This window comes from Lepus europaeus, chromosome 2, assembly GCF_033115175.1.
Source record: "Lepus europaeus isolate LE1 chromosome 2, mLepTim1.pri, whole genome shotgun sequence".
NCBI lineage: Eukaryota > Metazoa > Chordata > Mammalia > Lagomorpha > Leporidae > Lepus > Lepus europaeus.
The window spans coordinates 12,464,753-12,489,682 of NC_084828.1; the positions used below are offsets into that span (position 1 = coordinate 12,464,753).

Below are 24,930 nucleotides of genomic sequence, written 5' to 3' on the forward strand. Positions count from 1 at the left end.
ATTGTGAAAACCCATCACGGGCTGCCCTCGGCCCTCTGGCACCTGCCAAGCCTTAGCTGCCCTCTTCCAAGCTCCCTGCTGCTCGGGGGCTCAGCTCCCAACCTTTGCCTGTGCTCTGCCTGCCCCGTCCTCCCCAGGTGCACTTCACCGACGCCCACACGGCCGTCAAGTCTCCCACGTCTCCCATGCCATGGCGAGGCCCCCTTCACAGCCCCATAACACAGGACTCCATCCAACCACAGTCTCCCCAGCCCCCACCGCCATGGCTGGCTTGGTGCTTGTGCCCAATTAACATGAGTGCCACGAATGAAGGCAATGGCACTGCCCACCCCTTTGTGGCCCAAGAACAGTGGCCCACAGAGCAGTGGTTCGTGGCCGGTGAGCGCCAGCACCATTCTTACATGCAAATGCTTGCTCCCTGCACCCCCTAACCCCTGCCACACACACCAGCTTGGCCCACCCAGGTCATTTCAGAGACAGGTGGCCTGGGTCTCTTCGCAGGGTCTGCCTGATGAGGTTCAGCTCATCCCACCCGTGGCGCGGACGCCAGCTGGAGTGTGCTCTGGAGTGGCAGAGCACGGCTGCTAGGGAGAACGGCAGAGCCGGGAGGGAGCAGTGCTGGAGCATGCGTGGGCCTTTGTATGCAAGGACGCCTGGCCTTAGCTGGAGGGATTCCCTGGGCCTCTCCCGGGCGGGCGGTCATCACTTCCCACAGTCTCTGGCCAGGGCTGACGGAAGGAGCACACCACCTAACCCCAGCCCAGCCAGGGAACTGGGCCCCTGTTAAAAACTTGGAATTAGCCTGGTGAGAGTGCACGTCTTCATGGCTCAGGGCTGTCGGGATGCCCTGGCCCACATAGCTCAGGCTGGAGGAAGGCTGCCTGCAGTTGGGGGAAAGAGAGAGGGAGAGGGGGAAGGGGAGGAGGAGGAGAGGGAGAGGGAGAGGGAGAGGAAGAGGGAGAGGAGGAGGGGAGAGGGAGAGGGGGAGGGGGAAGAGGAGCGGGAGAGGGAGAGGGGGAAGGGGAGCGGGAGAGGGAGAGGGGGAGGGGAGAGGGAGAGGGAGAGGGGGAAGAGGAGCGGGAGAGGGAGAGGGGGAAGGGGAGCGGGAGAGGGAGAGGGGGAGGGGAGAGGGAGAGGGAGAGGGGGAGGGGGAGGGGGAGAGGGAGTGGGAGAGGGGGGAGGGGAGAGGGAGAGGGAGAGGGGGAGGGAGAGGGAGTGGGAGAGGGGGGAGGGGAGAGGGAGAGGGAGAGGGGGAGGGAGAGGGAGAGGGAGGGAGAGGGAGGGGGGAGGAGGAGAGGGAGAGGGAGAGGGGAGAGGGGGAGAAAGAGGGGAGAGGGAGAGATGGTGGCCATGGCCTTGAGGACGTGTGTGTCCGCCCCAGCATGAGGCCCTGCTCTCCTGCTCTGCCTTGTGAAGATGGCCTTCTAGCCACGATGCCGCCCATCGCCCTTGGCTTGAACCAGCTCAGATCAGCCCCTTCACTCACACCCACGGAGTCCTCAGAAAGACAGGCTCACTTAGAAATTCATTATGCATGTCTCTGGAACCTGCGTATCAACTCCTTATCAGCTGGGAGAGTTTAAATGTGTGTGTATATGTGTGTAAAAGACCTTTTATGCCCCGTTAGTGACCTACAAAATACATGTATATTGCCAACTGCTTTGTAATCATTCAGGTTTCACAGTTAAGAACCATCTTGGATGGAGCCGGCGCTGTGGCGCAGTGGGTTAAAGCCCTGGGCTGAAGCGCCAGCATCCCATATGGGCGCCGGTTCTAGTCCCAGCTGCTCCTCTTCTGGTCCGGCTCTCTGGTATGGCCTGGGAAAGCAGTAGAAGATGTCCCAAGTCCTTGGGCTCCTGTGCCTGTGTGGGAGACCCGGAAGAAGCTCCTGGCTCCTGGTTTCGGATCAGCACAGCTCCAGCCAATGCGGCCATCTGGGGAGTGAACCAGCAGATGGAAGACCTTTCTCTCTGTCTCTACCTCTCTCCGTAACTCTGTCTTTCAAATAAATAAAATAATTTTTTTTTTTTTAAAAAAAGAACCATCTTGAGGCTGGGTGTAGATTAGGGTTAGGCACCCACTTAGAACACCCATAGCAGAGTCCTGGCTTCTTCAATTCTGATACAGCTTCCTGAATAAGGTACAGGTGATGGCTCAAGTACCTGGGTTCCTGCCACCCACGTGGGAAACCCTAATGGAGTTCTGGGCGTCTGGAATCAGCCTGACTCAACCCCAGCTATGGCGGGCATTTGAGGAGTGAACCAGTAGATGGAAGCTCGCTCTCGCTCTCACTCTCTCCTTTCTTTGTCATTCTGCCTTCCAAATAAATAACCACGTTTTAAAAAGGGGGTTGGCATTGGCTCAGCAGTGAAGTTCCTGCCTGGGACGCCCACCTCCTCTATGGGAGCCTGGGTGAGAGTCCTGGCTCCACTTCTGACCCATCTCCTTGCTAATGTGCATCCTTGGAGGTAGCAGGTGATGGCTCAAGTACTGGGCCCCTGTCACTCATATAGAGACCCAGGTAGAGTTCTTGGTTCTTGGCTTCAGCCTGGCCCAGCCTGGGCTGTAGCAAGCATTGGGGGAGTGGACTGGAGGATGGAAGATCTCTCTCTCTCTTTCAAACAATTTTTTTTTTAATGCCAGAGAACCTTGCACTGCGCTTAGCTCATCCTTGAAAGCACACAGCAAACTGACCTTACATGTGGGCTAAAGTCTGGCTGCTCTATCCACACTCAGCAAGAGAGGCCTGAAGTGACCGGAGCCTCAGAGTGACCGCTGTTGGCTTCTAGGGAGCCCGGGCCAGAACGGGCTTCCCCAGGAACCACTGAGACCCGGCCAATGGAGAGCAAGCGAGGCCAGCCTTCCTGTAAGGTCAGTGTGGGTGCTGCCCTTTTGGGACCACCTGTCTGGGGTCACAGCACTATACCTGTCACAGCCCTGACACTGCAGGTGACAGATTTTTTGGTGCGGAGTATAAACGCCGAGGGAGGCAATGGAATATTACTAGGCCATAGAAAGGAGTAAAGTAGTTGCTACAAAATAAAGTTCTCGCTACACATGTATCAAACATGGAAAAAAAAAAAAACAAACAAATGTGCAGGCACGGACCACTCAAGAAGCCAGGTACAAAAGACCGCAGACTGTGTGGCTGCCCCCAGGGGTGGCAGAGCCACAGACAGGAAGTGGACAGGTGGCCGCCCGGGGTGTGTGTCAGGGGTGACTGGTAGAGCTTTTTTTTTTTTTTTTTTTTAAGATTTATCTATTTATTGGAAAGGCAGACTTACAGAGAGGCAGAGGCAGAGAGAGAGAGAGAGAGAGAGAGAAGTCTTTCCATCTGCTGGCCAGATGGCCACAATGGCCAGAGCTGTGCTGATCCAAAGCCAGGAGCCAGGAGCTTCTTCCGGGTCTCCCATATGGGTGCAGGGGCTCAAGGATCCGGACCAAGACGCCAGCCCTGACTTGTAGGTTTTTAACAGGTGAAATACTTGGTCTATAAATTATATTTAAATGAGTCATAAATTATGTTTAAATGACTGTTACCCCCACCCAAAAAAAGCAAGAGATATTTGGCGGGGAGAATGGTGTTTTCAAGGGCAAAGGCGGCGAGTGCTCTTTGCTTTTCCTCGCCTCTCGTGTTTGTGTTAAAAAAAAAAAAAAAAAACAGCACGCAAGGCAGGATTGCAAACCGGAAGTTCGTGGTACCCAACAAGGAACTCCAGGAAACTGGAATCCAAACAAAGCAGGCGTCTCAATTGATTATTTAAAGACACCACAGAAAAAGAACGCTGGCGTGTTTCGGTTTTCCTCGTCTGGGGGGTGAGCATTCGGTGTGCTGACGCAGCGCTGTGAGTGTGTAGATAAGACAGCTGGTGGCAGTGTAGCGAGCTAGTCACGGAGGGCCCCAAGGCACTTCTGGGAGGTTAAGTGGGGGCCACACGATACCTCCGTGAACTGGCATGACACACGGATACGTTTCAGAGCCTCCACAAGTGACAACCCCCGTTCCCAGCGACATCGATTTTGTCCTCATTTGCTTGTTCTGTCCCCGCCCACTCCACCTGCTGCCAATCTGATCACCAAGAGCTCTGTTAAGCCTCATTTTGACCAAGGAAAATTGTAGTGCTTATCTGATGTGAGTGTCGTAAACAAGAATAAAGGATAGAGCTGGGAAGAGGGGGCAGACAGGGCTCCTGGGTCTCTGGCTGACTCCACAGCTTTTGTGGCTGCGACCACTGCCATCCGGGGAGGCAGGGTCTTCCATGGGGCCAGGGGCTGGGGTGGGGGCTGGCTCTTACCACAGGCGTAGGTAACAGTGAGGTATTTTTTCACTCCTGGCAGACAGGGGCTTCCGAAATGGTGGTTGTTGACAAGGATTTTGCATCTCTGCTTCCCATAGCACCTTCTGGACAATACGGGTAAAGCTGAGTAAGACAAGCAGTCTGAAAGGCAGGAGACACCAATAAGAACCTGGCGCACAGTCCACACCGGGCCACCGCACAGCTCGCCGCCCTCTCGGTATTGCAGATCAGAGACACCATGCCTCTGCCTGTTCCCAGGGGATGCACAGGGGGCAGAGCCAGCTTCCAGGCCGCCGTACCAGAAGGGTGTAGCGCTCTGCGGGGCCACCTTGAACTTCTGAGATTGTTGAACAGGGGACCCTGCATTTTCCTTTCGCCCTGGGCCCTGCAAATCATGCCACAGGTTCTGAAACTAGAACAGGCAAAAGGTGCAGAGCATCGAAGAAAGGTTCCAGCTTCTTTTATGACCTCATGACTCTTGGGAATATTTTCTTTGTTTATTTTGAGAATCCATTTTCCCTACATGAACATAAGCTCCACCAGGAACTATTTCTATCTTGCTCGCCATCTAAATCCCACTGCCTGGCCCAGTATGGAAACCCGAACAATAACCAATGAATCAATGGGCTAATAATAGAAACAGGGGGACGGGTTTCGCCACATCCTGACACAATGCCGTCATAATTAGTAAATATTACTTAAACACCTATTCCTACGGTTTCAATTATCTCCCAAAGTTCATGTGTTGGAAACTGAATTCCCAAATTCATAAGTCAACAGTATTGGGAGGTGGAGCCCGTGGTTGGATATTGGGATTAGCTGAGGTCGTGAGGGCGATGGCATTAGTAGCTTCGTGAGAAGAAGAGGTGACCTGGCCGGTGCACCTGCTCCGCCTCTCTGGGCCGTGATGCTGCAGGAAGCCTCCACCATATCTCAGGCAGATTCCAGAACCCAGCCCCCAAACCATGACCCAAATAAATTTCTATTCTTTAGAAATCACCTAGTTATGAGCTATTTTGTTCTGGCGACAGAAAAGTGGACTAAGACACCTGTGGCAGATGAGATGCTGTGCCAGGGTTTGCGTGTGTGCCAGGGAGCTGCAGAGGCACGACCCATGTAGGAGCCCTGCTGTCGAATAGCGGGAAACAGTGACTGAGTGGCAGCAGGGAGTGGTCCAGACTGAAGGTGCTGGGGTCCCCGTGGGCCGGAGGGGAGGACACAGATTTGGTGGGGGAAGAAAAAGCATGAACTAGGCAGGAAAGAAATGCATGAATACTAAAGCACGTGGACCAGGAGCACCTGCAGGGGGCAGGCTGGGGGCTGCAAGGGTGGGGGCCAGCCACGGTGAATGAAGGGAAGAGTAAACCGAGACAAGGCCGTCCGGTGCTCAGCTAAAGCATCTGGGGTTTCTTCGGCAAGCCACAAGGGAGCCTGAAAAAATGGCCAGGCCCCATCATCCTTGGGGGGGCAGGGACAGGATGCCCTGGGGAGAAACATAGACAGAGGCAGGGAGTGCAGTTTGGAACTGATTGTAAAACACACTGGGAGGAGCCAGGGGATGATGAATGGGGAGCAGATAAGGAGGGAGTTGGGGAGACCGTGCAAAGCTCAATCACGGGCTAACAGCTGACGGGATGCTGTGCACAGCTCTCAGTACTTGGATGCTACCTGATTTAATGTTCCCAGTGACCCTGTGACACACACACACACACACACACACCAGTTATGTGGATGGAAAAGCAGACACAGGAGGTTCTAGAACCTCCCAGCAGCTGGGGAGAAGCGTGGGGCCCAAATGTGGACACTGACGAGAGGCCCCCACGTGTGCAGGTTGCATGTGGAGTGCTACAGTCCAGGTGGCCCCTGGTGAGGCTGCTCTCCAGGAAGGCCCTGGGAGGGGGGCAGGCAGGGTGCAGTGTTGTGGTGCAATGGGTTAAACCGCTACCTGCCATGCTGGTATCCCACTCAGGTACCAGTTCGAGTCCCGGCTGCTCCATTTCCAATCCAGCTCCCTGCTAATGCGCCTGGGAAAGCAGCAGAAGATGGCCCAAGTGCTTGGGGCCCTGAACTCATGTGGGAGAACTAGAAGTTTCAGCTTGACTGTTGCAGCCATTTGGGGAGTGAACTAGTAGATGGAAGATCTGTCTCTCTCTGTGTCTCTCCCTGTCTCTCTCTAATTCTGTCAAATAAACAAATACATCTTAAAAAAAAAAAAACAAATATCATGGGAAGAATACAATCACCTCTTTTACTTTGTGCAGAGCTGGTCTCCGAATCTCAAATCCAACATGCTGCAAAACCCAAAGCTCTGTGAATGCCAACAAGACGCCCCAAATGGAAAATTCCATGCCACACAACTTTGCTTCATGCACAAAATGATTAAAAATATTGTCTAAAACTACCTTCGGGCTGTGCGTATACGGTGTACATGAAACATTAGTGACGTTTGTGTTCAGACTGGGGTTTCATTCCCAAGAAACTCTAATCCGTGAGATATCTATATGCAAATATTCCAAAATTTTCAAAAAGTCCATCTCCAAAACACTTCTGGTCCCAAGCACTTGGATAAAGAACGATGCTCAACCTGTAACAGTGGGAAGAGCACTGGGCAGTGCGTCCTCTGGCTCCTGGCAGGCCACCCGTGACTCCAATCGGAATTTAACAAAGAGACTGCAAAAGTGGGATGGAAGGAGGCTTAGAACACCGAGGGGATGGCGCAGGGCCCAGGCTGGGAGCAGCAGAGATGTTACACCTCCCAGCATTAGGGGCCAGGGCATGGTTCCCAGAACACAGAGCAGGAGCCCGGTGGACAGGCCGCGGAACAGAGCTGGGATTGCTCTGGCTTTTGTGCCTGGATCTCCGCGAGTCCCTGGAGGGCCAGGAGCATGGTTGCACCGCTGTTTTCTCGCACTCGGCGTCTGTTGGACTCATTGAGACTCTGACTCTGTCCCAGGCAGCACGAGGAACACCTCAAACAGCCTTAACAGACTATTTCAGCTGACATGTGTTAGTTGACAAGTTTCTAGGGTGCAGCATGTTATTTCAACACAGGTGCACAGGTCAGGGCAGTTAGCATGTCTGTCATCTCAAACACTTTTCAGTTCTTGTGCTGAGAACATTCGACCCTGTCTTCTACCAAATTGGAAATCTAATAAATTATTAGCCCCAGTCACCCACGGTGCTCCGGAGCCCTAGAGCTTCTTCTTCTTGAGCTATATATATATATATTTTTAAAGATTTATTTATTTATTTATTTGAAAGTCAGAGTTACACATATACAGAAGTGGAGGCAGAGAGAGAGAGAGAGGTCTTCCACCTGCTGGTTCACTCCCCAATTGGCCGCAATGGCCAGAGCTGTGCTGATCTGAAGCCAGGAGCTTCTTCCAGGTCTCCCACGTGGGTGCTGGGGCCCAAGGACTTGGACCATTTTCTACTGCTTTCCCAGGCCATAGCAGAGAACTGGATCAGAAGTGGAGCAGCCAGGACTTGAACCGGCACCCATGTGGGATGCTGGCACTGCAGGTGGCGGCTTTACTCGTAGGCCACAGCGCCGGCCCCTCGAGCTGTATTTTGTACCCCATCAGCACCCCTCTCTCCCCTCTCCCAGCATTGATAACCACTGCTTCCTGAGATGAACTCATCTGTTTGCCTCCCCATCTGAGTGAGAACATTCAATATTTTTCTCTATGCCAGGCTTGTTTCCTTTTTTCACTGTATTTCTGTGACGTCTGTAGCAGGTGCACCCGAAGCGAAGGCCCACATAAATGCTAGCTGTTCTCCTAGCGGTCTCTGAGCTTGAGTGACAACTCTGCTGAGGTTAGGATTCCGGAGCGTCCTCTGCCTGTGGCAGCTCAGTCCCCTCTCAGCTGCAGCTTCTGCATTAGCACAGGGAAGGTACCAGGAGCTGGCTCCCAGGCCGGCGTGCAGTGTCTGCAGCCAGCACCCAGCGCGTGTGAGCTGCCACCATTGCCATCGGTTTTAAGATGGGAAAGTGGGACTTTGGGGAAAGTCCTTTGGGACGATGAAAACCCGTGGTCTAAATTACATGAGGCTGCTTCAGAGAGTTCATGGAAAATGGAATTCAAAGATGAGCTTATTTTGATGCAAATATGTTTGAAATCATACACCCTTTCCAAGAACTTTTTGAAGATCCCACCTATGCAATAAGAAAACAACCATGGATGCGATCAGAACTAAATATCACGGCCCAAGCCGTATGTAGAATTGAGTTATACAAAATAATGGTTTATTCTTTTTGTTTTTGTTTTGTTTTGTTTTGTTTTTTACAGGCAGAGTGGACAGTGAGAGAGAGAGAGACAGAGAGAAAGGTCTTCCTTTGCCATTGGTTCACCCTCCAATGGCCGCTGCAGCCGGTGCACCACGCTGATCTGAAGCCAGGAGCCAGGTGCTTTTCCTGGTCTCCCATGGGGTGCAGGGCCCAAGCACTTGGGCCATCCTCCACTGCACTCCCGGGCCACAGCAGAGAGCTGGCCTGGAAGAGGGGCAACCGGGACAGAATCCGGCACCCCGACCGGGACTAGAACCCAGTGTGCCAGTGCTGCAGGCGGAGGATTAGCCTATTGAGCCGCGGCGCCAGCCCAAGAATGGTTTATTCTAATACTTACAGAAAGTATTGTATCTCTGAAAAAAATTGCTTTAGACTCTCCATCCAAAACTGTCTTCTACTCAGACACTAACTTCTTACGTTTTAAGAAAGTTCATTTTCAACTCTTCCAGTTCAAAGCAGCGGTAACTCCCCCAAAATCTGGAAAATGCCTTAAAATCGATGAGGGGGGGTCAGCGTTTGTGGTAGGAAAATCACCAAGATGGCAGTAGAGGATACTTTAGGCCAATGGGAAAGGCTAACTCCTCTCTTCCGGTTTTTTTTTTTTTTTAATTAACTTTTCAGTTAATTTGAAAGGCAGAGAGACAGAGATAGATTGATAAAGATCTTCTACCCACTGGTTCATGCCCCCAGTATCCCCACAGTTGGGGCTGGGCCAGGCCAAAGCCAGGAGCTGGAAATTCAATCCAGATCTCCCACGTGGATGACAGGAACTACAGCTCTTGGGCCCTCACCTGCTGCCTCCCAGGGCGCTCACCGGCAGGAAGCTGGATGGGAAACTGAGCCCAGACTGGAGCTCAGGCAGTTTGCTGTGGGATGCGGGAGCCCTGGCAGCATTGTGACCACTGTGCCAAACACTGGCTCCCATTGGTAAGCAACACTGTGTGGAACATCCTTAGACTACATAGTCGCCTGGAAACTCTGTTTTCTTAGAGTCTGACCATATTCTTTGAGGCAAACAGAAGAAGGCAAAGGAAAACCACTCCTGCTTCCAAGACCACAAAGCTCTTTGTCCCAGGAGGCCTCGCCACCAGGGGTGACTGACAGCGTTTGCAGGCCTGGGCACCCTGGGAGAGGAAGGACTCCCCTCGACGAGGGTGAAGAGCCCAGCGTGTTTTCAGGAGGCGGTCACTCAGCTCTCGCTCAAGTTTGACCACTCCTTGTTGACGCTGAGCTCTGAACCATTCGCACGATTTTGTTTTGTTTTGTTTTTTAAGCCATTATTGCCGCCCCCGGGCTAATGCTGCTTGCATCCACTCTTTCTGGCAAACTCCGCCCTGCCCCCAACCTTGTGATAGCAAGGTACTCAACCATGCCAATTCTAAGTTTCTGGCCGTTGTCGGGCACTGAAAATGAAGCTAATCGCTCTTTTCAGCCTGCGTTTGTTTCAATAATTGGGCCGGGGCTGCTCCTAAGTGGTCCTGTCTCGGCAGTGGGAGCCCCAGGCACCTTGATCTTTGGCTAAAGCGTCCAGGCCTGCCCACACGTGGCCTTGGCCCAGCCTTGGCCCAGCCATGGAGGCACCTTGTGTGGTTTTAGCAGTGTCCCTGGAACCCACTGGGGAATGTAACTGAGCAGGAAATGCTGCAGCCCAGGGGACGCCCAGCAGGGGGACCTCCTGAAGCCTGTGTCCTCACCCCCAGAGGTCTGGGAAACCTCACTCCCGTCTGTCAAAGCGCTGTTTCCCTCCGTGTTCATTGGCAATCGAGACGATCCACCATCAGGCCTTCCCTTCAGTTTCTCTCCCCGCTCCGTTCTGATGGACAATGCTGTTCTTTGGGTCAGCTGCCCTTAACCTTGGTCCTCAGGTCTGTCTTTGAACCTGCAGGGCAGCGAGACATCCCTTTTCGACTAGCTTGTGCACTCATCTTGCGGCTTCTTCCTAGGTGTCTGACAGCTGTGGCCATCGGTCTTTGTGCTTCTACAACGTGTACCCACACCGAGTGGCTGAGACACCAGAAACGTATTTCCTTACACTCCCGGAGGCTGGACGTCCAAGTTCAAGTGTAGGCAGGGCTGGTTTCTGCTGAGGTCTCTCTCTTTGGCTTGTAGATGAACGTCTTCTTCCCATGCCTTCCCAGGGTCTTCCCTCTGTGTGTCTGGTTCTAATCTCTTCTTCTTACAAGGACATCCATCCATCGTATTGGACTGGCGCCCACCCATATGACCTCAATTTCACTTAGTTGTATTTTTACAGACCCTGTTCTCAAGCAAGGTCACATTCTGACTTCCTGGAGGTTAGGGGACAAGAGTTAGACCTGATAGCCTTTAGGATGGCCCCCATGATCCTTGCATCCTGGACTTGGTACCCTCAAGAGGCCTCTTCCCATGGTGAGCAGAGCGGCTCCATGTAACCAATGGGGCATGGCAGAGGCGCGCACACACGGTTTCTGATCATTCTTTTGCATCACTTTCTCTGCAGGGAGCTAGACACCAAGTCTGAGGACACTCAGGAGACCCAGATGGGGGAGGAACTCCCAGTGCCAGCACTGACCCATCGTCTGTGAGCTGGCCCCCCAGGAGGTGCACCCAGGAGACCCCACAAAACCCTGAGCAAGACATGCCAGACCCATCCAGCCCTGAATCCCCATCCCACAGGAACCTGAGATAAGACAGACTTTGTTTTAAGCTATCCCATTTAGGAGCGTTTTATTACCTAGCAACAGAAAATGAACACCAACTTAGTACCTGGAAGTGGATCGCTGGATTGAATCAAACGGGAGTGGCTTTGGGCTGGGCCTGTGGGCACGGGTTGGCGAGAACTTGAGGGGAGAGTTAGGGGGAGTCTAAGGGTCAGTGATCCTTACACCTTGAAGCCAAGGGCACCCACAAGGAAGGACTTCTCAGCTTAGTGAGTGTACACAGGCCGTTGATATTAGCCTTGAACAGCTGTCTCTTTACCCCACTGAGTCGTGCATCGTGTGTGTGATGAGGAGGAGGGGGAGGAGTCTGGGAAGCACTGTGTGAGACAAGGGTGTGGTGTGTGACCAACGCAGGTCACCTCTGCACCTGCCGCGGCCTGGCCTGCCCTGATGCATTTCAGGTGGAACCAGGCTGGGGCACCGGACACAGACATTGTGACCCTGCCCTCCTTCCTCCCAGTCCGGCACCCAGAGGCTCCTTGGAGGCGAGTGTGAGCACCCTCTTGTCCTGTTTAGTAAGAGTGAACCTCCCATTTGGGGGTACTGACAGCAGGCCACGGCAGCCCTGAAGGTGCTTATGGGGTACAGTGGTGTCATAGCTACAACCCTGACTGTACCAGGTGGCCCTCAGCACTTACTCTACACGTGACCTCCACAGAACCAAAGTAAGAAGCCTCACACACCGAACCGAAACTATAAGTTCGGACAAAAAATACAGTCATTCCCCCTCATCCATAGCTTTGCTTTCCACTGTTTCCGTTACCCACGGTCAGCCAGGGTCCAAAAATATACATGGAAAATTCCAGAAACAAACAACTCCTAAGTTTTCAACTGTGCACTGTCCGAGGAGCGGGATGAAATCTCACGCGGTCCCACTCCATCCCGCTCAGCATGTGAACCATCCTTGTCTAGCTCGGTGGTTAACTCAGCATCCCTCCATCACAGATAGGCACGGTTATACAGGAAAACAAACTGCACATACAGAGGGACCTCAGAAAGCTCATGGCAAACAGAATTAAGAGGTAGTGCTAGGGCTGACGCTGTTGTGTAGCTGGCAAAGCCACTGCCTATGACACTGGTATCCCATATGGGCGCCAGTTTGAGTCCCAGCTATTCTACTTCTGATCCAGCTCCCTACTGATGTGCCTGGGAAAGCAGCAGAAGATGGCCCAAGTGCCTGGGCCCCTACCATCCACATAGGAGACCTGGAAGAAGCTCTTGGCTCCTGGAGTTGGCCCAGCCCTTCCAACCAACAGATGGAAGATCTCTTTCTCTCTCTCTCTTTCTCTCTTGTCTCCCTCTCTCTCTTAACTCTTACTTTCAAATAAATAAGTAAATCTTTTTTTTAAAAAATGCAAATTTTCCATGAACTTTTTGAAGTCCCTCCCTATAGGGTTTGGGACTCTGTGGTTTCAGGCACCCACAGGGAGTCCTGGACGCATCCCCTGTGGATAAGGCCAGAGGCTGCAGGAGTAGGAGACTGACAGCCAAGAAAGCGTGCAAAGAGTTACTGTCTCTACTCTGCCTAGAGCTCATACAATTTTGTAAAATAAACAAACAAACACATGAAGATCCCCAAGGGAGAAAGGCTGGAGAGATGATGAGAGCAAGTGTAAACACAGCTACGGGAACAGTAACAAAACCCAGGGAAACAGGGAAGTTCATTCACAACCCGGGAAAGGCCGATGCAGGCAGCACTGGCGGACCATTCTGAAGCTCTTGATTTGGAAGCATTCTGAAACGCGCACAAGAAAGGCTTCCACGGGACCGGCGCTGTGGCGCAGCGGGTTAAAGCCCAGCCTGCAGAGCCAGCATCCTATATGGGTGCCGGTTCCAGTCCTGGCTGCTCCACTTCTGACCCAGCTCCCTGCTAATGCACCCTGGAAAGCAGCAGAGGATAGACCAAGTATGAGGGCCCCTGCACATGGGAGGCCCAGAAGAAGGCCCTGGCTCCTGGCTTTGGATCAGCTCAGCTCCAGCCATGAACTAGCAGATGGAAGATCTCTCTGTAACTCTGTCTTCAAATAAATAAAATAAATCTTTTTAAAAAGAAAAAAGAAAGGCTGGCAGAGTTGCTTGGGCACCCAAGTTGTGTATCACGTTTTACGCAGATAAACTGGTACAGAAAGTTTTGGGAAAGAACTCTGACAATGTGTACAAAGAATTATAAACATCCCCATGTGCTCTCCTGGTATGAAACTTCTGGGACTGTATCCCAAAGCAATAAGGCAGAAGAGAGCAAGACAAGCAAGAGATCATTATATATTATTTATGATATCTGAAAATTGGAAACAACAACACAAAACCCATCCACTGGGGAAGGGTTACATAAGTTGTGTAATATATCCCTTTAACAAGATATTAGGAAGTGACAAACACTCTTAGGATCTTGTTGGCCACACAGGGAAACACCCATGCTATAAATTTGCGGGAAAAAAGTTAGAGTTGCCTGCTACGTAAAACTGTTCTTAGCCCTACACCTGGATTTGGATGAAGTCCAGAAAAATCCAAATCTTCTCACCGGATGGGTGAACTCTGTGTTGTCTGTACTAAATGTTACCATGTGTTTCTGCAGAGCAATCACATGATGATGGTGGGATTTTAGAAAGAACCGGAAGTGCCTTCTCTTGGTAGCTGAGTGCTAAAGCCAAATCCAGCTGTTGGGCAAACCAAAGGGGTCCCTTGGCCATGGAGCGATTCACCAAGGCCCAGCTGGTTTCTCCAAATATGCTTCCAAAGGAGTACCCACATTCTGAAGCTTGTGAGGCTTGGCCAGACGTTAGCTGATAGGCAACGGAAAAGTACAAGGATCACCCTCTGCAACCAGAAGTTCCAGGGTTCCGACCGCTGAGCGCCCCGACAAGCCGCCCCTCTGCCGTCGCCCTATCAGACCCGCCCCAGCGTCTCTGGTTAGGTATAAATGGCTCTTCTCCATCTGCAAAGCAATGCGGCTGAGCTGCAGTGATGACTGGGAATGCAAAGCACAGCTCACACACTGGCAGCCTGGGGCCCGGATGTGGCCTGTAGGTATGTTTTATTTGGCTCCCAGAGTGTTTTAAAAGTTGGAACATTTCACTTAATGAAAAAAAAAAAAAAACACAGATTTCCAGCATTTCATGGGAGGTTGGAAGTTGTGACAACACCAGACCCACATTCCCAGGCCGTGACCTGGCCCCCACGTCTCTGCAGGAACCCAGCGTGGGCACCCCCACAGGGGCCCTGATTCATTCGTGCACTTCCAGGTTGGCGTGCGTGCCCGTTCTGTGCCAGGCACCACTCCAGTTGCTGGACTGGGAATTCCACAAACACAGTACCTGCAGGGCTCAGCTTCCAGGGAGATGGGGACACATATGACATGGACTCTATCCAGCCAGGAAGAGAATCGGACAGAGCGATGGCTCCAGAGAGTCGGCAGGGACAAGGGCTGGCAGGTGTCCCGGGAAAGCTCTCTGAGATATGGATAGGAACAGCTCAGGCTCAAGACAGAGCTTGTGCAAAGGCCCGGAGGTAGTAAGGGAAGGGGAGAGACAGGGGACAGAGCACAGCTGAAGACTGGGAAGGATGAGGGAGGCTCTCAGCAGGGGGTGAGTGGTCCAGTCCATTCAAATTAATCCCCAAGTGAAGAAGGAAGGCAGCCCCAGGGGAGCAGGTGAGAGGTGCTCAGAGCAAGCTGGGAGCATCGTGGCCTGGTGAGAGGTGCCTCTGTTGGGGAGCCCGCAGGACAGGTGGGCAGAAGGGACGGGGAGCAGGTATGAGACGGGTGTCGGGAGTGAGCTTTTTCAGGCAGCTGACCTGCAGGTAGGTCTGTGCAAGAGGGGTAACCCCATGATTTTGTGGCTAGAGCATGCCAAGTGCCATGTAAACCCATCAAGTGCAGTTCCCACGGGCCAAGGAGCAACACACTTCCTAACATCGGGTTACACGGAGAGTATGCATCAGCACGGGTGGAAGAAAGATTTGGCCAATCATGAGTGGACAGGACACCACCTGAGAAATGTGTCATCAGCCAACGTGGCAGCTGTGTGCGCACCATGGAGTGTGCTCACACAGCTAAGAGGCCCGCCAAGTCGCCTTAGGGGACTGCCATGGCGGACGCGGACTGGCACTGCCCGGGACTCTGACTGCACGCCCACAGCCCTGCCCGGAAAAGTGAGCACACAGCTGGGCCTTCCTTGTGAGGCTGAGGGCTGGCAGGAGCTGGGCGCCCCCAAGAGCCTTGTGCACGGCAGAGCATAGGGCTACAGCGGCTCGTGGGTGTGCAGAGTGGAGTCTTCGTCCTCGCACAGCCCCCAGTGGCAATGCACAGAGCACTTGGTGGGGAAGAGCAGGAGGGAGCGAGAAACAGCAGCAGGGCAGTCTGGCCTGGGTCTCCAGCCAGAGCTCAAGGTGTTTAGGCTGAATGGCTGGGGCCGGCGCAGTAGGTTAATCTTCCACCTGTGGCGCCGGCATCCTATATGGACACCGGTTCTAGTCCCAGCTGCTCCTCTTCCAATTCAGCTCTCTGCTGTGTCCTGGGAAAGCAGTGGAAGATGGCCCAAGTCCTGGGTCCCCTGCACCCACATGGGAGACCAGGAAGAAGAAGCTCCTGGCTCCTGGCTTTGGATCGGTGCAGCTCCGGCTGTTGCAGCCATTTGGGGAGTGAACCAACAGATGGAAGACCTTTCTCTCTGTCTCTCCCTCTCACTGACTGTAACTCTACCTCTCAAATAAATAAATAAAATCTTCAAGCTGAATGGCTAAGCCAGGACCAGTCTCCCGTTCACAGCCCATCCCTGCAGCATCAGCGAGGGCTGGTTACTGCCAGTGGCTCCCTCCAACTCTCCATGAAGTCTGTCTCCAGCCATGGTGTCTGCTGACACTGTCCTTGTCGGGTCACTTTTCCCACTGAAACCCAACCCCCGTCCCACGAGGGATGTAAGGCGAACACAGAGCATTCAGCCAACACATCTATGTACGTGGCTGAATGAATTCCGCTGGACAGAGTACCCGAAACAGTCACTTAGTCCCGCTTCCCAAACAGATGTAGCAGGTGAAACTGGTGTACACCTGAGAAACGGGGAGCTCCGCCCCCAAATTAAGACATGGTGGACGGAGCAGGTAGCAGAACCCCTAAAGAACCTGCACGATCCCCAGGAACGTTCTAGAAAGGCCTCCTTGAATAAAGAAAAAGGATTGAAAAGAAGAAAGAACGAATGGAAGAGAGAAAGCAAACAAACAGAGAGGAAGAAAGGAGTGAGATTCTTTCCGCAGCGAGAGTTCAGATCACCAGCGGCTCCTCCTGGAGCTCTGGACCCCAGATCACCCAGGGAGCAGGACGCCGAGAAGGGCAGCCACAGATCTGCTTTTCAGAAGGAAAGAGAAGCAAGTGCGGGCGTGGGCAGACTCCCGGAATGGCCCCGGCTTTGGTCTCTGCCTAAGGCAGGAGCAGGGAGCAGGGCCTACGCACACTGCCCTGTGCACTTTCAATCATCTCTAGGTTGCTCGTAACTCCTAACACCGCACATGTGCTATGTGAACAGCTGCTGGCCTGTGTCGTTTAGGGAATAGCAACAAGAGAACACAGACACATTGCAGACAACGGACACAATACGTCCGACTGGTTGAACCCACACAGGCAGAGCCTGCGGACATGGACCGCTCACCGTATCATTATGGTCATTATGCACCGCCCACGGCACTGGCTCATTTCCCATCTGTCTGCCCACAGCCTCGCTGTCCAGTGCTGGACATCAGCCCCACAAGGAATGGACTCTGTATGGGTCACTGATGGCCTTGCATACAGCAGGTGCTCAATAGCTACTTGGCTGAACAACTGAGACTCACGGATATGGAGCGTAAATGCGCCCTCCCTGCCCTTGACCTTCCCTCTGACCCAGGTGCCTGCCACCTGTACGGCTTCCTTCCCTGGGGGGCCCTGGGCCCCGAGACATCAGACAGCACCTTAACGATAATCATGTGACAACACCTACCGAACGGGGGGAGCCACCCGGCCTCCGAGGCGCAGGCGTCCCTTTGCTGGGTCCTCCTGCCGTAGGTCGCGGAGTAGATGTTGAGAAACTTGGACTCGTGGCAGTGCAGTTTCAGCTCCTGATCTTCACACACGGTTTTGTTTTTTAACTCGTCTGAAACAGACATCGGCAGGACCATGAACTTCCTTCAGAAGGAATCAGGGAGCCCCAGCCGGCCAAGTCCCCTTGGCTCATCCCCCGACCCGGGACTGCACCCTAAGAGACAGGGAAAGACAGGATGGCCCTGCCTGCCCAGGGGATCTTCAGGAAGTGGCGGGGGAGCCCCCAGATGTGCACCCGGCATGAAGCTTTCCCCCGGTGTTGCCTTGGGAGCCACACAGGTACGGGGCCTCGGACAGAAGCAGGAGATGGCCTAGTGAAACCTCACCGGGCTCCACAACTCGCTTATGTGCTTAAAAAAGAGAAAGAGAAAGATGACACGAAAGTAAAGTCTTTCTTCTGCCAGAACAGAGGCGTGATCAGGACACTGCCCCTGTAGACGGGGCAATCGCTCCGTAGATGGGGGTGGGAAGGCCACCCCAAACCTGCGGTGCACCAACGGGGAGCCTGGAGGCGCGTGGTGTATTCTGGGTTAGGATAATCCGTTCCCAGAGAACTCAGGGAAAAGTTTCTGTTTGTTTAATCTTCTTACTGTTGGGAAATCTTTCTTTGCAATGTCCTACGGAGTTGACGTGACAAATGCACTGCAGAGGAAAACACAGTTTGTGGTCATTCTGCAAAGGATATACTCCTCCAGCCGCTCAGCAAATAAAGATGTTCAACACTTATTTGATTTTGAAAATTAATAATAAGGGGTGTTGTTATGGCACAGCGGGTTAAGCCACTGCTGCCTGTGACACTGGCACCCCAGCTGCTCCACTTCTGACCCAGCTCCCTGCTAATGCACCTGGGAGAGTGGCAGGAGATGGTTCAAGTGCTTGAGCCCCTGCTACTCAATGTGGGAGACCCGGATGGAGTTCTGGGCTCCTGGCTTTGGCCTGCCAGGCTGTTGCAACCATCTGGGGAGTGAACTGGTAGATGGAAAATCTCTCTCTCTCTCTCTCTCTCTCTCTCTCTCTGTATACTCTGCCCTTCGAATAAATAAATTTTAAAAAGAAATAAAAGTAATAACAACTAAGGCTGCAGACACAGAGAGTCTCACATCACCTGAGAAATGTAAAATAGCAGAAGAGGCAAACGCATGGGGCAGAATGAGGATGAGGACTGGGTCAACAGCCAATGGGCTCAGGAGACTCCTGGGGAGGAGGGGACGTTTCCGCAGCTGGACTGTGCTTGCTGGGGTTTGGATCAGAGTAGACAGCGGCTCCCAACAGACGCATGTGATTAAGGGTTTGGTCCCCTGGGTGGCGCTCTTGGGAGCTGCAGTGGCGCCCTTAAGAGTTGGGCGTAGTGGGAGATCCGTGGGTCCCTGGAGGAGTTAGGTCTCAGCTCCTGGAGCCAGCGTGGTCCCAGGCCGTCCGCTCTGTGCCTGGCTCGCCTCGCGATCCTCGCTCTGTGTGGGCTCCCGTCATCCACCGTCTACCATGTGCTCTTCGAGAACCTGTGCTATGCTCTTTGGATTTTCAGCTTCCAAAACTGAGAGCTAAATAAACTTGCTCTACTTAGGAAGGGAGGAGCCCCCGGTCTTCCATTGCAGTGAATCACAGCGGATTAATTCAGCGGTCACAATTGCACAACTTAGTAAATGAGCTGAAAATCATCAAGTTGCACACATGGTAAGCACGGAAGCTGAATTTCGTGCTGTGTAAATTATATCTCATAAAGACAGTTTTAAATAATAATACTTAGTACGGGCGCTCCTTGACTCACATAACCTCGGCAGTTATGTCCCAACAAATCCACCCTAAGTTGAAAATACCATCAGTGGAAAATGCACTAAATACACCCAATCCACCAAACTTCACAGCTTAGCCCAGTCCACCTTGAACTTGCTCAGAGGGGCCAGCATTGTGGAGCAGGTAAAGTCACAGCCTGCAACACCAGCATCCCATATGGGCGCCAGTTCAAGTCCCGGCTGCTCCACTTCCCATCCAGCTCCCTGCTATGGCCTGGGAAAAGCAACAGAAGATGGCCCACGTGTTCGGGCTTCTGCCACCCATGGGTGAGACCTGGCATAAGCTCCTGGCTCTTGGCTTTGGCCTGGCCCAGCTCTGGTCTTTGAGGCCATCTGGGGAGTGAGTCCGTGGATGGAAGATTTCCTCTCTCTCTCTCTCTCTCTCTCTCTCTTTCTCTAACTCAGACTTTCAACTAAATAAATGACATGCTCAGAACACTCCAGTAGCCTAGAGTTGGGCAAAATCCTCCAGCACAAAGCCCATTTTGTAATAAGATGTGGACATCTCCTATGATTTGCGGAATACCCCACAGCACACAGCACCCCGGAGAATGTTGCCAGTAGTCTCTTCTGGGGACAGGCTGCCTGTTAGCTGTACCCACTGCTGCTGTCCAACCTTGCAAGAGAGGATGGTACTGGGAAAAGATCAAAATTCAAAAGAGAAGGCACGGTTTCTACCGAATGTGGGTTACTTCTGCACCATCCCAAAGCTGGAAAATTTAGGTTGAGGACATCGGCATCCCATGAGCACTTCCTCTCTCTGAGGCCCTGTGTCTCTGCCTCCCAGGGTCTACATTATCAGGAAGCTAAAGTCAGGAGCCAGACCAGTCACTCCAACATGAGACCCTGGCCTCTTAACCACCATCTTTAACCACTAGGCTAAGTGCCTCCTCCTGCGTCCCCAGGTCATGTCTCTTAGGCTTTGCAAAATGAGTGCAAAGCAAAACATAAAGTTCATCTGTTTGCATATGTGGTTCTCCCCTCACCCACCACAGTGCTAGCATTTTTCTGCCGGCACCACCGGCCATGGGTTGCTTCACTTTGCCATGCCAGCCGCATAGTAGACAGGGACACGGGAGCTAAGAGCAAATAGGAAGTGGATGGCAGAAGCTTCTCAGGCGGCCCTGGGCTGGCCTGGGCCAGGGAGGAGAGGATGAGATGACAGCCCGTGTTGTAGCACAGCAGGTAGAGCTCCCGCCTGTAACACCAGCACCCCATCCTGGAGTGCCAGTCCAAGTCCTGGCTGCTCTGACCCCACCCAGTTCCCTGCGGGGGCTGGAAAGGCGGTAAAAGATGCCCCAATGGCTTGGGGCTCCTGCCATCCATCCGGGAGGCCTGGATGAATTCTGGCCTCCTGGCTTTGGTCCGGACCAGCCCAGGCCACTGTGGACACCTAGGGAATGAACAAGTGGATGGACGATCTCTCCCTATGTCCCTCCGCCTTCAAATAAATAAAATAAATCTTTATTAGGAAAAAAAAAACTATGAGGTGACTTCAAGAACTTTATGAAAAATGGAATTAAAAGATCAGTTTATTTTAGTGCAAAAGAGTTTTGAAGTCCATGTATATGAGGGATCTTCAAAGAGTTCCTGGAAAATGTGTATTAAATAAAAGCTGCACTGATTTCACTTTTTTTTTTTGCACCAAAATAAACAACTTCACTAACATTTTCTTTTTCTTTTTTTTTTTTTTATTTGAAAGGCAGAGAGACAAACAGACAGACCAACAGACATCTCATCTCCTCTCCAGGGGTTCACTCTCCAAATGTGAGTGAATGAGATATGAGTAGGGGAGGGAGAGAGGAGGGAGTGAGTTTTCTTCTCTCTGGATGCACAACTAAGTTCATGGGGGGAAATGGAGTTAAAAGATGTTTATGGGGCATGCGTTTGGTACAGCAGTTAAGACACAGCTGGGAATGAATGTCTGGGTTCAAGTCCGGGCTCTGCCCTCTGTCCCAGCTCCCTGCTAGGGTGCCCGCTGGGGGCGGCTCAAGCACGTAGGTCCCTGTCATCCACATGGGAGACCCAGATGGAACTCCAAGCTCCTGGCTTGACCTGGCCCAGCCCTGGGTGTTGCAGGAATGTTTACCCCTTGATAAATTAATCTTTGTCATAGATACACACGAATAGGAAAAAGACACAGCAAACAGGCTCATAGGGTTCAGTGCTCTCTGTCCTTGGGTTCAGGCATCCTCAGAGAAGGAGCACAGCTGGACGGGATGACGTCGGCGTTAGAGACCAGCCAAAGCGTGGAGCAGAAAACAGGTCACAGGTGCACACGGCATCCCCACCTCCCCAACACATGAACCACCTCGGCAGCACGGTGACGACCCAGGGCGCACTCAGCAGGCCCCTCCCCACCCACCACATCTCAGAAAAACCTCAGCAACTCAGAGCCAAGCAGAGTCCGGTTTTCTTTCCCTGAATAAAAGGAGCAGCAGGTCTGACCCGGCTTCGGAGGCTTGGAGTCCTTTGGGTGAGTCACATCCGCCCTGACTTCCCGGGCAGTGCTCGGGACCAGCAACGCTGAAATTTTGCCGGACTTCAAAGGGCCACAGTGAAGGCTGCTCTTTGATGCGGGAGCCGGCAAGCAGAGCTGATGCACCTCCCAACTGCAAACCATCTCAAGAATCCTTGCAGCTGGGTGGGAGAGGGCGGGAGAAACGAGCTTCAGCTCAGAGAGACTTTTTTTTTGTGTAGGAAAGTGGTTCCCCCCCCCTTTAAAATCAGAATTGTAAAATATTATACTTTTTTTTTGATAGGCAGAGTGGATAGTGAGAGAGAGAGACAGAGAGAAAGGTCTTCCTTTTTGCCGTTGGTTCACCCTCCAATGGCCACTGCGGCTGGCACATCGCGCTGATCCGAAGCCAGGAGCCAGGTGCTTCTCCTGGTCCCATGCAGGTGCAGGGCCCAAGCACTTGGGCCATCCTCCACTGCCCTCCTGGGCCATAGCAGAGAGCTGGCCTGGAAGAGGGGCAACCGGGATAGAATCCGGCGCCCCAACCGGGACTAGAACCCGGTGTGCCGGCACCGCAAGGCGGAGGATTAGCCTGTTAAGCCACGGTGCCAGCCAAAATATTATACTTTTTAAAGGCACATCATGAACTGCGTTTTAATAGCCACTTCTCCTTGATTTACTAAAGTGCATTCATTCGAGGTAGCCTGGACGCCAGCAAAACCCACCCAGAGCAACCCAACACCCGCATGCGAGGTCTCCAGCGATTCGGTCCCCAGATTACGGGCAAATCATCTCCTGGAGCCGAAGGGGCCTGAGCGTGTCCCATTACATGCTCGGGGTTACTGTGGAGTCACTCGGTTCCCTGGGAATACACTAACTCACTGTCACCTAAGAGTGACATTTCTGGCTTCCAGAAATTGCTCCTTTTCTTTGAGAATGAGAACTTGTTTCAGAGCGGGATTAGGCTTCTCAGTTGGTCTTGGCTTACAGAGGGAGTGGGCAGCCTTCCAGGAGTGGGTCGCCAGCACTCCTGTTGGCCTAGGTGGGGGAGAGCCACAGGTGCGTGGAAGGCAGCACTGCGACTCAGCTTAAAGACACCAGCAACAACATTCTCCCTCCCGGTTCTACCAGTCAGCAGGTGCGTGAGTCCTCCCAGAAGCCCCTTGTGTCACCATGGCAAGTGGAAAACAGTCTGAGTTGCAAATGCATTGAGTGCCCTTACCCCACCAGACAGGATAGCCCAGCCTCACAGCTCACTGACAGCTGGGTCCTCTCCGGACCAAATTCAAAATCTGATGGATGGTTGCCGCTGCCTGCTCATCACCCGGGCACCATGGGAAAGTCACACTCCCATTTCTAACCCTCCTAAGTCTGGGACCCTGTGTGCACCTGCGCCATCTCAGCAGGGGCCTTTGTGGGGTGGGCAGAGGGAGGCGTCTGCCTTGGAGAGATTTTCGCGACTGCCATAGCTCCTACAAATGCCAGTGCGTGGTGATATGAAGTGCAGACAGACGTCGGTCACTTTGTGCTTCTCAGTCCTCGGCAGACAACACACGCTGCTATTGTCTGCAGCCGGGCCTGACCACGCCACCCCCTCCACCCCGGCCTCCGCCGCTGCCTGTCGCTGCCTTTTAGTCATTCTCCGCGTTAGCAAGAATTACCCGAATCTGCTCCAATTACTGGAATACCAGCTTGCAACGACCGAGCTCAACTCCCCAACAGGTCCTACGATAAGCGTGTCACGCACAGTGCTGTATTTTCAGTCTCTACAGCAGCATCCCTAAGCAGAAGGGCCCGGTCTTTATTCTACAATCAATGGCAGAGCCAAGGGTCTCTACGCCTCCTCTCTGCCCAAAACGCCCGTCAGGAAAACATGTGGATCCAGAGCTGCCGAAATCTGAAGCCACTCAACCCCAAATTCACTAGAGGGATGAGCCTAGGGCCAGGGGGCGCACAGATAAGAGTGGTACACACCAGGGAAGAGAAGATGCTGGTGATGTTTGCTGGGGGGGGGGGGGGGAGAAAAAGCACTCTTCAAAAAATCCAGCCCACCATGATGTGTCATGTTTGCGTTTCCCACGTGTAAATATCTCCACCATGGTAGTGTTCACGGAACACGGGCAAAGCTGCAAGCAGCTGGGGATGATGGACCTGCACAGTAAGAGCTGGCCCCGTGCACCCCTGGGGCACTGGGGCACTGGGGCACTGGGGCACTGGGGCAGCAGGCAGGGGAGCCTTTAGACCATCCGTGTCCTGCACGGACCAGACCAGGGAGAGCAGGGAGCCGGACGAGGGAGCCTCAGGAAGCGGCAGGGCGGCATAAAAAGAGGTGGGAGGACGTGGAGACAATGTCCCCTCCCCCTGTATTTGGTAACAGCCACGGGACCCACCTGCCAAGGCCCTGGTGACACAAGGGCTCTGCCTCCCAGCGCATTCCCCACGGGGCAGTCTTGGGAGCTTTACAACCTCATCCCAGCCCCTCCCTGCAGATGAGCTGCAAACTCCTTCCTGGGCCCCCAGCGCCCTGGGTCCTGCTGCAGCTCCTGGCCGGAGCTCCTTCCTTCTTCTCTGACTGCAGCGCCTCCACCCACCCCTTCACTGGCTGCACCAGTGCACCTGTGTCCTCCAGCCGCAGGCTGTGCAGGGAGCGCTCTCTCTGTGTCCCCAGCCCTGCCTTCTCCACTCTGCCATTGCTTGCTTGGAAGTCTCTGCTGATTCTTCTGTTGCGATTGATCCCTTCCGTGAGCTCCTTGCACAGAACAGGGGGTTCTCTGTGGAAGCCCTGCCCCGACCTGGAAGCTCGTATGTGTTTCTGTGATTCCACAGGAATGTCAGGCCCCCTAGACTGTAAGATCTGGCTACCTGGGATGAGCTCGCCCATGTTTCCAAGTGCTGAGCACAGCACCTGGCCCCTGCTAGGTGAGCATCTATGCCATAGACACATCTGTGCACCTGCTGCTCTGGGGTTACAGCGGTGAAGAACACCATCCCTGCACTCAAGATGCCTAGGCTGTGATGGGGGGGGGGCTCACAAATGAGCAAGCTGCAGGCAGGGGACAATAAAGAGGGATGGGGACTCTGGGGGCATCATTTGAGTTTTTGGACACAGAGGGCGGGTCTCTTTGGAAAGGAGCTATTTGGGCTGGAACCGAAAGCGTAAGGAAGGGACTTTGTGAGGATCCCATTAGTGCTGGGAGGTTGCAATGTGCCCAGAAGTGGGCGTGGCATCTGCCCAAGGCACAGGAGCCCCGCAGGGCAGGTGGCCCCTGGCCCGACACCAGCGCACAGCAGGCACTTAACACACGCTTGCTGAAAGGAAATGAG

The 24,930-nt window shown here is 53.2% G+C and overlaps 1 protein-coding gene across 4 annotated transcripts in view; it reads right to left on the reverse strand.

The window, feature by feature from the left end:
* The window catches only part of EVA1C (eva-1 homolog C), a 90,056-nt gene that overhangs the window by 18,185 nt on the left and 46,941 nt on the right, over positions 1 to 24,930 (reverse strand). For 3 of the 4 annotated variants that reach the window (XM_062206090.1, XM_062206070.1, XM_062206059.1), the window contains 2 exons: positions 17,255 to 17,407; positions 4,296 to 4,439 (listed from right to left, as the gene is read on the reverse strand). In XM_062206090.1, coding sequence (XP_062062074.1) covers positions 4,296 to 4,439; positions 17,255 to 17,407 — 297 coding nt within the window. The remainder of the gene's footprint in view (positions 1 to 4,295; positions 4,440 to 17,254; positions 17,408 to 24,930) is intronic. The other variant, XM_062206082.1, reaches the window with a different exon arrangement.